The sequence below is a fragment of the Diabrotica undecimpunctata genome, chromosome 2, assembly GCF_040954645.1.
Source record: "Diabrotica undecimpunctata isolate CICGRU chromosome 2, icDiaUnde3, whole genome shotgun sequence".
Lineage (NCBI taxonomy): Eukaryota > Metazoa > Arthropoda > Insecta > Coleoptera > Chrysomelidae > Diabrotica > Diabrotica undecimpunctata.
The window spans coordinates 136,189,152-136,202,855 of record NC_092804.1 but is presented as its reverse complement, the minus strand read 5'-3'; the positions used below and the strand labels follow the sequence as shown (position 1 = coordinate 136,202,855).

General features: G+C 32.7%; 1 protein-coding gene across 2 annotated transcripts in view; it reads right to left on the bottom strand.

Moving 5' to 3' along the window:
- The window catches only part of kra (basic leucine zipper and W2 domain-containing protein kra), a 63,135-nt gene that overhangs the window by 9,519 nt on the left and 39,912 nt on the right, over positions 1-13,704 (bottom strand). For both annotated transcript variants that reach the window (XM_072523550.1, XM_072523551.1), the window contains exons 4-6: positions 12,718-12,878; positions 9,288-9,602; positions 5,232-5,459 (exon numbers count right to left, since the gene is read on the bottom strand). In XM_072523550.1, coding sequence (XP_072379651.1) covers positions 5,232-5,459; positions 9,288-9,602; positions 12,718-12,878 — 704 coding nt within the window. The remainder of the gene's footprint in view (positions 1-5,231; positions 5,460-9,287; positions 9,603-12,717; positions 12,879-13,704) is intronic.

Genomic DNA, 13,704 nt, shown 5'->3' with positions numbered 1-13,704 from the left:
TTTTATTTAATTGTTTCTAATTTTGAATAGTTTTTTATAGTTTTATTCAATTTTGTATAATTTTTTTACGATTTTGTATAATTTTTAAAAAAATGTATAACTATTTTTTTTTTAAATTTCATGTAATTTATTTTATTTTATTTCATACAAACATTTTAAAATCAAAATTAGCCAAGTCGTTCTCGAGTATAAAATATAATCTCCAAGGTTATTACACGCGTCTCGATTTTTCGAGTCACGCTAATTTAGGGCCCGTGCAAAGGGCAAAAAAATCTATTTTGAAAATCTCCCAGGGACGTAAGAAAATGAAGAGGGAGATCACATTGAGGGAGACAACAAAAATATAGAACCGCCAACGACGGCGAAAGAGGTAAATCAATCAATACAAGTACGAAAGAATAACAAGGCTCCAGGCATTGAAAGCGTCCCCTCTGAGCTATATAAATTAGGTGGCGAACACCTAGGACAAATGCATCTGCTTATGAACAAGATTTGGAATGATAAAAAGATCCCTAGCGACTAACTGGGATTATATGTCCAATCTATAAAAAAAGGGATAAACTGAAATGCGAAAATTACCGCGGTATAACCTCTTGTGCACAGCGTAAAGTTTTTACTTACATACTAATCAAACGACTCCAACAACTAACTGAAAATATTGTCGAGGAATATCAAACCGATTTCCGACAAGGAAGATCTAGAACTGATCAGCTATTTACAGTGAAACAAATTCGAAACAAATCATGGGAAAACGACATTTAACGTCCACAGCATATTCATAGATTTCCAACAGGCCTAAGACTCAATTAATAGACAAAAGTTTATCAAATATTGCATAGCTTTAACATCCCCCAAAAATACATCCAACTAGTAAAAGCAAAAATGGTCTCGTCAACAGCAACTGTCAGAGTATAAAATGACTCACTGAGACCTTTTCAATAGTCAAAGGATTAAACTAAGAAGACGGCCTGGCATCGACACTATTCAACATGACTCTCGAATGTGTGATAAGACAGCTGAATATAGGAAGAGGTAATCTCCTAACAAATAAATCAATTCAGATTGCCGCCTATGCCGATGCCATTAGCATTATGTCTCGCAGAACAGAAGAGGCGGCAGAAATATATTCACAATTAAAAACAAGGGCAAAAGAGACCGGACTAGAACTAATATTCAAAAGACAAAAAAGCTAACACAGTCAAGAGCTAGGAGAAACAGACGCACAGTTGAAATAGAGGACGATATTGAAACGGTAGAAAGTTTAACATATTTAGGAGTTACATTAAACACGGATGGAACAGAAGAACCAGAAATCCAAACAAGAATAGTAAAGGGAAACAAAGCTTATTTTTCAGTCGATCATGTGTTTCGCTCCAAAAACACACACTGGAGATCGAAAATCAGGGTCTACAAAACTATTATCACACCAATAGTACGTTATGGGTGTGAGACATGGGTGATGACAGAAGACACGTAAGTATTCGAAAGAAAAGTCTTAAGGAAGATATTTGAACTGTTCAAAGAGGCACCGATCTCAGAATTCGTTAAACTTCAGAGACTTCGATGGGCTGGTCATTTAGTGAACATGGAGACCGAAAGATTGCCAAAACAGTAAAATACATGGCGCAAGAGCAAAAGGAGAGCCACGGAAAAGGTGGGAGGATGAAGTGGCAGAGGACGCGCAAAAGCTGCTAGACGTAAGAACCTGGAGAAGATCGACGCGGGATCGGCAAGGTTGGAGGAGGCCAAGGCTCGATTTGGGTTGTAGCGCCATTGGAGAGAGAGAGAGAATGGACAAAACAGTATACAACGTTACTACAAAAATAGATCCAAATGTCAGACATGATATTACGACAACTATGAATGGTAAGCTGAAATCACAGAAGGAGATAGAATCAAAGCATTTAAAAAAGCCAGAAACAACAAAGCACACGGATCAGGAAACAAAAATTGAATTGTTGAAATATAGAGGAGAAAGGTTTTATCCTCTATTCGAGTGAAGAGATAAAGAGATCGACTAATAACTAAATGGGGATTAGTGCAATGCTTTCAATTATTACAAGAATCTTTTCCGCAGTAATGAAAGATATAATAGAACAACACATGGAAAACTACAATAAAGAAAAATGTTACAGAAAGCAGATCATGCCCCGAAAGTAAATTTATCATGAGACAAGATATCGAACAAAATAAAGAGAAAAACATTGAAATACACGGCCTTCATAGTTTTAAAAAAGCGTATGACAGTGTATTCAGGTAACAATTATGGGGAGCAATGAGAAGAATGAACATCGGTGAAAAATGGATAAATATAACACAAAGATTATAATAAGGTGACAAACACAAGTAAAGATATTCAATAAATTAACAAAACCAATCGCCGTGACAAAAGCAAAGAAATTAAATATTGCATTCACCACTTTTCGCAGAAGATCAGGTCATTTTGCACGAGAAAAAGATAACATAAATATATGACAGCAAAATTAAAAGAAAATCAGGAACATCTGGCCTAAAGATAAATAAAGTAAGACGTAATATCTGTGTACAAAAGGAGAGGTTGGAGATCTAAACTTAAGCTTAGAATAGGAAACCATCAGCGGAAGTATGACTAGTTACAACAACAATACGGAATTAAGAACAGTCGAATTGGATTTCTGAGAAGATTTTTTCACATTACTAGAAGGGGAAGAATAAGAACTGGGGAAATATGGAACCGAATGGAAGCAGAATGGAGAGGAAGACCAGCTATGCGATGGAAAACATATATAGGGAATGTGATTATGGAGGGGGATCTCACAGAAGGTGACTGTGCGGATATAAAGCTGTGGAGAGTTAAAACAGCGAATAATATTTTCCACCTAAGAAGACCGCTTTGCAATTAAATGCTGGTAACTTTAATACTAGCGGACTAGATAAGCGGCGATATATTTTACAATACCTTTATGAATAACATTTTACTTCTATGTTGTTTCAAACAGCACTGCTCAACAAGTTATCGTTTATTGGTTTTAATATTTTATTGCAATAGTACGAGTACGGAATATTTATTTATTTTAATTTCTTCTGACTTATCGTATAATGTAGGTTTACCCAATAATCAAAGTTATGCCTTTATAAGAAAATATTATTTGAAAAATAAGGAGTACCGTGTGTCATAATAATTGTAATCTCCTTTATACACTCATTTCTAAGAACAATAGTGGGCAAAACAAGAAGATACAGGGTGAGAAATACAAACGTTAGAGAGCATTGCAATTCAAGATATTGTAAGATGGGGAAGGCAGCATAAAAGGATGTGGTACAGTCATATAAGACGAATGGATGAGAATAGACTCCCAAAAATTGCCATGAAAATAACCCGCCCGGTTCAAGACCTCCAGTAAGACCACCTAAAAGATGGAGGGATAGTTGGCAATCTACGTCCCAGGAAATTAACCATTAGCTTCAGAATTAAACAGATCAAAAGATCTCCAAGAAGTAGAAGAAGTAGAAAAAGCATGGGCTGTTAAGTTCGATTGTTTCATCTGTTGTACAATCCTCGTCCTTTTTAGGGCGTAGTAGTTGTATATAAGTACCTATTTTTTATAGTAGTGTAATGAAGCGGTACTTTTTCGTCCACAAAGAATACAGGTGATTACCATGGAAAAATGGATGCAAATATTTTTACTGGATTAATTAATTAATTACTGGACTACACGTGTTTAAACATTTTGTTTTGCCGAAAATTCAGAAGTGATTTAGTGAGAATTTGTTTCAAGGTTATATTTAATACAGTGTCTGCAGAAAGTATTTTCCAATTCCAATATTATTGCTGAACATAATATACAGGAAATTAAATATTTTTACTTTTCAAGCGATCGGAATTAAATATTAACGCCCCACTGTTTGAGGCCCACTGATCATATCTTAATTACATATCGGCTGTCATAGGGTAAAAGGATTATAGTAAAATTATATCCTTCCCTACTTTCGCTTTTTTTTGCTATTTTTTATTATGTTTAATAAAAAAAGTATTCAGCATAGTACACAGTTTCCTATCATCTATAACATTGATTCACATATAGCAATAAACATAAAATATAATAACTAAAACGAATGTTGTTAAATAGAAATACTGAGAATTTTTTATCACCCACAAAATTAATTGCTATATCCACACACACCACAACGTATAATGGTTCTAGGAATCTATTAAGATAATTTGCTTTTAATGCGTCTCAACATATTATTTAACTGACATTAAAATATTGAAAGTAATATTTTAAGTATGCAATTATTCAGTTGCTAAATAAAATGGCAATCTAACCTATTTCTTTATTTTTTTTTAAGTCTTTAGGTCTTTAGTTTTTAAACACAATAAATTTATTGTGTTTCAGTTATTTATTGCTCGTTTTTATGTTGTTTTAGCTTGTAATTTGGCCTGATGATGGGGCAAATATTGTAAGCCTTGAAACCAGTAGCACAAAATATACCAACTTTATTAAATAAAAACTACATAATATTGCGAGTATTGGCTCATTTTCCATATACTAGTATGTATATGGCAAAAAACATCGAAAAACGCTAAAAACACGAAAAATGCTGAAAAACGTAAAAAACACAAAAAAACGTTAAAAACACGAAAATTGCTGAAAAACACAAAAAACACCGAAAAACGTCAAAAACACGAAAATTGCTTGAAAACGCAAAAAACACCGAAAAACACGAAAATTTCTGAAAAAAGCAAAAACACCGAAAAATGCGAAAAACACCGAAAAACGCTAAAAACACGAAATATGCTGAAAAACGCAAGAAATACCGAAAAACGTTAAAAACACGAAAATTGCTGAAAAACGCAAAAAACACCGAAAAACGTCAAAAACAGGAAAATTGCTTGAAAACGCAAAAAACACCGAAAAACACGAAAATTTCTGAAAAAAGCAAAAACACCGAAAAATGCGAAAAACACCGAAAAACGCTAAAAACACGAAATATGCTGAAAAACGCAAGAAATACCGAAAAACGTTAAAAACACGAAAATTGCTTAAAAACGCAAAAAACAGAAAAACGCTAAAAACGATAAAAACTAGTAATATTTTTGTGCTTTAGAAGAGCTAATATTTTCTGAGACTTATAAAACGAAACATATAAAACTTGATATGTTCCTAGCATGGCAATGAAGCAAGGGCAAACTGATTATGTGGATTTGGAAGAAAAATGTTGTGGTATTTAATGGATAAAATATAACTTACCTCCTTTTTAGACCATTCTGGAATGTCCATGACAGTAGTCCATATAATACACGCTATTTCGTGTTCTTGTATATTATCTTTCAAGGCAATCTCTTTGATTTCATTAATTATATCACGTAGAGGCTTATTCTCACTGAGGTTATCAGCTAATAGCACCTGTAGCTCTTTCTTGGCTAATTGTTGGTGCTGGTCGTTGTACAGTTTGAGTATTTCCTCTAGACCGTTATCCTAAACAAAGAAAGAACATTTAATATTGTTTGGTGATTCAACCAGTTAAAAAACATTTTGTGAAAAAGAAATCATTTTCAAATAATATAGGCAAGAAATACACAATTACATATACCGATATGGCAATTTTCAACTACCGTATACGTTATTCAGTATGTGGAACAAAGATAACACTTAATTGTTTGAATATGAGTGAGACACAATCCACGCATGTTGGAGTAGCGAAACTTTTAACCAGTGTTGCAAAATTTCTGTTACATCATTCCTTCTAAAATATTAGTCGGATACATGAGTGTAAAATAATATTTAAATCCGCTACAGTTTATTGTACAATGAAAATTAATATTGCCTCAAAAAAATGTACATAAAGTAATTACGTAACTGTTATTTTTTAAACGATTATATCATTACTTGATAAATTATCAAAGAACACTGAATTGAGAAATTGATATGTAACAACAGCGTGAACAACGCACTTCAGTACACAAACAAATGGTATAAACGGTGTTTCCCTCTACGAGTGCATGATTTCCCCTCAAAAGAATAGGCGGTGTTTTATCTGTACAGCAGGTTTATGGTCTATCTATTTGATTTTTAGCTGTGTTGGTAAAAGGTTAAAAACAAATAATTAACGATATTTTTCAGAAGAAAAGATTCAGATGGTGAAATGATATTATGGGAACCATTCTATTATAGAAATAATACAGTTATTTATTGCTGCTTTTGAAAATCGCCCAATTCCGACAGAGAAAACAGTTCGATCAATTATAAAAACTTTCGGTTGCATAAATACCTGTATGAAATGTCGTCCAACGGATCAACCACGATCGAAACAAATTTCTGTTGAACGCGAAATGCAAGTTTGTTTAACTGCTGAAGAACCACCTTGTTCGAGTAGACAAATTGCAGAAGAAGTTGACCTAAAGAAGATGACTGTAAAGAATATTTTAAAACGAAATGGATACAATTGGTATAAAGTACAATCCACCCAAGAACTTTTCCAGGCGATCATTTTAAACGTATGGAATTTTGTGAAACTATGATGGAAAAATCAAATCAGAAAAATAACTCTTTAAAAAATGTTATGTTTACCGATGAATCTTCATTTATAAACGCCATAATCCATCTGACGTTCGCTATTGGTCTAGGGAAAATAAACATTTGAGTATTGCAGTGAAAACAAAAAACCCAAAGAAATTAAATGGTCGACTGGACTTTATAACGATAATATAATTGTCCATTTTTTATTACGGGAAATCTGAATGGACGTAAGTATCTAGATTTATTGCGCAATCAGATTATTCCAGTAGCTCGAAACCTTGCAGTCACCTTCGACGAAGTCTGGTTTCAACAGGATGGTTGCCCAGCACATAATGCAATCGAAGTTACAAATTATTTGGAACAAACATTCCCTGGACGATTAATTTCTACACGAGGAACAATAAAATGGCCCCCTAGATCACCAGATTTAGCACTTTTGAATTTTTATTTCTGGGGAATGCTAAAATAAAAAATTATATCGACATGAATTCGAACGAGCTACCAATTTAGCAGAATTGCAAGAAAAAATTGTTCAACTCTGTAGTCGGGTACAGCCAAATCAGCTGAATACAATGAGACTTGCTTTAGTTGATACATTCGGATTTTGTTTAGCGCAAAATGTGGTTTGTTCAACATTTAATTGGTTAGAGATTTTTTTAAAAATGCCTCTAACTTGAATTTAATTATTTAGAATAATTTTTAGTTGTTTTATTTTCTTATAAAAATAATATTTATGTTTAGTTAATGTTAAGTTAATTATTGTTTTATTATTGTTTTTCGTCGATCGGATAGCCAAGCGGGCTGGGCGGCTGGCTTCTCCTTCGCTTCAATGCGAGAGATGTCAGTTCAAATCCCCGGCTCGGTGAATAGCAAACAAAAAGACTAAAGCAGTAGTTTAAAATTCTAAAATGAATCTGCGGCTTAGTCTAGAATATGCTGGTATCTGATCGGCCTATGGTGGAGCAGTACGGCAAGAGATAAGGGCTTGCGGCTAGGTGATACTCCTCCATAGATCCCTACCGGAAAGGCGTGGAACGCCTAAATACCGGGTATATATATATATATATATATATATATATATATATATATATATATATATATATATATATATATATAATTATTGTTTTATTTCCAAGCTACCACAGCTAAATATCTACAAGAATTGCATTTTAAGCTCAAATATAAGTGTTCGAGTTTAAGGTTTACCGACGGAAAGTTGGCAACAAAATAATTTTATGCAAAGAATTGCACACTACTCGTCAGTGGCTGATTTTTACTGAAGCCGGATGTATCTTGGCGCCTTGCACTATGAACGAAGGCGTTGCTTAAAATTTTACAACTCCTCAGGGGAATATGCGTTCCCCTTAATTTGAATTTTCTATAAAAACATTCCCATGCCTTCCAGGATATCTGCCAAGGGACAGCAAGATGCACGACCATGACATATGTGACTTTACAGTCCTGTCATCAAACCGATAACCAAAAAACAACAAAGTTTTTAAAAAACCCCCATTTTATATTTTTTAATTTAACACTGTCAGACCAAATATGGGGTAACGACGTACATTCATATAAATTTTAATGTAAAACTTTTTATTTTATATTTTTCATATTTGTGTTGTATGTTTGTGTATGTTTTTGTTCCGAGAGTACCTGGAAGGCAGAGGTTATGCAAGAACAACTTACTAAGATCTATAACAACGATAACATTATCACGTTACATTGGATGTATAGATAAGAATTGTACTGATATGTAAGAATTTTCATTCATGTTCATTCATTTATCGTTTATAATATTTTATTAAAAATGACTCAACTTAATATCTAATTTATATTTAAAACACATGAACATATTTCTATTTTATTTTATCTACTCGTCATGATTGACTGACTATTGAGTCCTCTGTACTACTGAAATAATAAATGTTTGTTTGTTTTGTCATATAATATATATATATATATATATATATATATATATACATTTGTTTATATACACTATGTATTTTAGCCTTAGTTTCTTGAGGACCTGAAGATGCTGTAAAAGTTTGTAAACAGCGAAACTGGTAGCCCATTCTCTTTTTTAACAATAAAATCTATTATGGATTGTAAGTAGAAGACTTATTTCCCCAACATTCATACATAATATATAAGGTCCATCATTGTATGTTCAAGGAAGGAACTGTTGTCATATGTATCATAACAAATAATATAATTTTGTATTTCTTTTTGTGATAATGCAATATATCTCAGATTATAACTTTTTTCTTACAGTTTTACTGCTACCTAAAGTAACTTTATCCTTGTAGCAGAAGATTCAATAAATCAAAAGGGATATAGATAAATTCTATGTTTTAAAAATCATAAAAAAAAATAATAGAAAAAGGCTGGCAAGTTTCAGATTTTTATTTGTATTATTTCTTGTAGCGGTTGAAAAGGCTATACTAAGATAAAATTAGCAACAATTTATTTGATAATGATAATCTGTATGTTGTATTATTTTATTGCTTATTTAAAATGTAATTTTTAAATAAGCAATAAATTTTTAAAATATTTTAAATGTAATTAAGTCATATTGTATTAGGTCGTTCGTGTATAATAATCGATTCTTTGTACAGACAATGAAGCCAACTTTACATGGTAACAATGCAATTACTTAACACACACTACACTACAAATTGAGTGATATATGTTACTGGCCGCATGACTAACGATCCAAGACAATAAAAAACAATAATAGCCATATTTGCAGGAATCCATAAAGTTTATTAACATTGATACTTCACTTACCTGAAAGGCATTTCGAAAGTACAGCTGCGATTGCTTTGTATCAGGTATGAAGCTCGTAAGATGAGATTCAATGTTGGATTTCTTGATAGCAGAATGCAGTGAGTTGACACCTTTTTCTTGACGCCATGCTTTGAATATGTCAATAAGGAAGTCTAACGCTAGGTGATCTTTCACCAGATGAGAATTGTTCAGGACAAGAACGGCTGTGAAAGGTATGCTGCCATTCGCTATCCATATGTACAGCATCACAGACAGTTTCTTGCGATCGGACGGTAGGAAATACTTAACAAACAATAGTATTTTCTTGATTTCGTCCTAAAAACAAACAAGAAGATTTAAGAAAACTGTGTAATTCGTGTGCAATTTATAAGTTAACAAAACCGTTAAGCTTGTTGCAAAGTTTTATGTTAAAAGTACTCAAAGTGATATACTTTTAAGGTAAGAATTTGCTTTAATCTAGTCCTTTATGAACTACCAAACGAAGTAATAGTTCAGTAGCTTAATGAAAGGACATGGATAAAATAAAAACAAAATGGAAAATATAGAGAAAAAACCCGATTTGCTGTAAATGAAGATGAATATTTAGATGTATCAAAACTAGAGGCGAATTCGAAAATAATCATGAATAAGTTAAATATATATACTACGGATTTGTGTAAAGTTAGCATTAACTTTTAAATTTCAAGCAATATGCTGACGATTTAAAAAAAAATGTAAGGCTGTATTAATATATGGTTCTATCAAAACGGATTTGAAATTGCTCCAAACAAATCTACTGTCTACATTTTCACTCGTCACAATATCCCTAAGTCAATTGATTTAATTACATATAGAGTTTATGTTAAATTGGTGCAATAAAGGTTTAAATTTTCTTAAATCAGCAGTTTCAAAACCGTGATGGGGAGCTGATATTGAAACATCTCTTCTTTTTTATCGATCAAATATTAGATCTATAATTGATTATAGAGAGTTACAACCCATTTAAAATCTTAACGGCATATATATGATGATGATACAGCATATAAATACTTCCAACACTAACCAAATTCAGCATATTTATTTTATTTCACTGCTTATCCGGACCAATACTCACATTAATCTACAGCAATTAACAATAACATTGGATACACCAAATTGTCTATAGGTTATTCCACGAATATACGACTGTTTGGGACTATTGCGACAACGAATATTTTACTGTGCAAGTAGAAGTATGAAAGTAAATTGGTCTAATTATTATTCCAATAAAAAGGGTCTACTGTTAGTATGACATCTGAACTCAAATTATTTAAGTTAATAGATGTTCAGATAGACGCAAAATTTATTGTGAAATTTAATCCGAAAATAACAAAAATTTTTACGCAAACGCTCATTTTTACGCAAATGTGTTCATCAGACATTTGGGTTGGATTTCGGTGAAATGAATACACCAAAGAGGCGTGCCGGGTTTCTTTGATATTACACTATTTTATTACTTTATTAGGTACTACAACTATAATAAAAATAAATGTACTATTTTTAATATAAATGAAAAGAAATTGAAACTATGGTTCAGAAACCAGAAAAAGAATCTATATAATATTTCACTTTGTTAGTTTTAAATATTTGTTTGCTTTGAGTGGATGTACTCTTAAAAGTTCCGAAAGTAACGGGTATAACATACCGGCTATTGATAGTTAAAGTACCGAGTCGTTACAGATATTAAAAAGTAACGAAAATTTACATACAGTTTCATATATCGCCAACTGATTTTAGTTTTAAAAACCGTCCGTATAGAGGTTTCCGGTGAAGAGTGTCCGTTAAGAGAGAGTTTAGTGTAGTGTATTTGTTTATTGAAGCCAAAAATGCCGAGACGTGTTATAGATGTAGACAACTTTATATTTAATGTACTTTTTTATTTTACTGCTGAGAAAACAAACGGGGGCCCTTTGCAACCTGTTCAGTCCGTACATAAACGTGTGTGTGATGCACTCTGAATTAGTGAAACAAAACTTAAGTCGGTTTTGCAAAAAGCAAAAAAAAAAAAAGTGGACAAAGTGAACAAAATATCGCACAATATAAATCTCGCCGACAACCAAAGACTATAGATCTTCCCGAAGGTTGAAAATTTGAAATCCGTGAGACAATATATAAAATGCGCGAAAAGAAAGAACATGTTTCTTTAGATTCAGTGCTACAAAAATTAAAAGACAGAAATATATTTGAAATTTCCAGAACAAGTCACTGGAGAGTTTTAAGGCAGATTGGCTTTAAGTTTAAAAAGGAAGACAAGAGAAAGGCTTTATGTGAAAGAGCTAGTGTCCTTCACAAAAGAATAGAATTTTTAAGAAATTATAAAAAATTTAAAAAAGAATGTTCTTCGTTCGTTTATTTACACGAAACATGGATTTTTGCTAAAGGCGGTATCAAACGAATTTGGCAGGACGAGAGCATAAAATCCATAAAACACATCGATAACGAGGGAAAGAGATATATTATAGTGCATGCAGGTGGAAAACATGGTTTTATTGAGGAAGCAGATTTTGTGTTTTCATCAAAATCAAAATCAGCCGATTATCATAACAATATGAATACGGAGATGTTTGTGAAATTGTTGAAAGAAAAACTGTTGCCAAGTTTACATGGACCATCCGTTATAGTACTGGATAATGCTGAGTACCACTCAGAAATTTTAACTAAGCAACCAACAAACACCTGGACCGTAGATAAAATAAAAGAATGGTTAAAGAATAAAAATATTACATTTCCTCAATACTGTTTTAAGCCTCAATTACTAACGTTAGCTAAAAGTCATGCACAACCAAACATATATATATATATATATATATATATATATATATATATATATATATATATATATATATATATATATATATATCCTTTGTTAACGGTTTTGATGATTTTATCGATGATCAAATTGAAGAGCGTGGGGCTCAATGAATCCCCTTGTCCACAAGGAATCTAAGTTCCTGTAGTTGGCTGTATACCATATGTCACAAAAAGTTTTATTAAAAATCCTTAAATTATACATAGCTTTGGACATCGTGTGTTAAGACTACCGCCCTATCATTGCCAATTCAATCCAATTGAATATATTTGGAGGATATGCAAAACATATTATGATAACCATATTGGATACCAGGGTTACAGTGACGAGGCAGTCTTGGAAACATGGCAACAAGCATTGGATATTGCCACTCCAACTCTATATTTATATCATGACTTCATATTTAAATCTAAGGTTTATATCTGCCATAACAGTATTTTAAAAATGAGGAGAATTTACTATTTTACAATTCGGCACATTGGACCATTTAAGTCGATACCTTAAACCGAATTTAAAACCGTCGTATATTCGTGGAATGGAGTATACATTCCTTTATGTTACATGTATGATTATATTAGTGTCAGTTTACCAGTTTTTACTAACCTGGAAAAGTTTTTCCAAATACTTATAGCGACGCATCAGTTTGATGAACACCTGTTCCCAGTTCTTCATTATGTCCATATTGATTTCGTCCGGTGTGTTAAAAATACATGCCTCCGTTCGGTACGGACCATCACCTTCCTGTGATAGTGTGCCTCCTGGAACTAATAGAAGATTGACATTAATATAAGTTACGAGGACAAAAACGGCGTTAAAATATGTACACACATCAAAATTATTTAGGGGGCAAAAACAAAATGCGAGATTACAGAAGGATTTCAAATATTTTTAATAAAAAGTTAAAAACAAGTATACCGAATAAAATAAACATGTTTTCTTAGAAGTATCGCAATAACTTTTATAATAAAACATAAAACCATAAAACAAAAAATGTAACAAAAAAAAATAAAAAAATAATTTGTTGCCTCTCAACTCCCAACAAAGTAGTCTTTAGGTTAAGTTAGATAGTGTATGACCTCCACGGTTGTTGATTACCGTCCTACATCTGTAAGCAAACTCATGATCAGATGGCCAATGCCTAGCTGCAGTATTCTGTTCCACTCCATTGAAAAACCCTCAATATGTCCCATATATGCTCAATATGTCCCATACATGTTCAATGGGGTTTAAATCTGGCGATTGTGCAGGCCATGGTAAAACCTCAATTTCATTATCTTCGAGGAATGTTCGCACGACCCTGGCAGTATGCGGACGCGCATTGTCGTGCATTAATTGAAATTGGGAACCAGCTTGTTGTGCAAATTGTACAACAATAGGCTCGAAAATAATATCGCTCTAGTCTGTTGCATTTAGAAACCGTTCCAGACAAACGAGATAGGTTCTTCCACCAAGAGTGATGTCATCTCATGTCTAGGAAACTCCTGCACGGTGGCTAATCGTTCATCATTGCCAGATCGTAACCAAATTCTTGTCCGTCTTGTATCTGCTGCAAATCCAAATCGTTACTAATCTGTGAACAAAATTGGAACC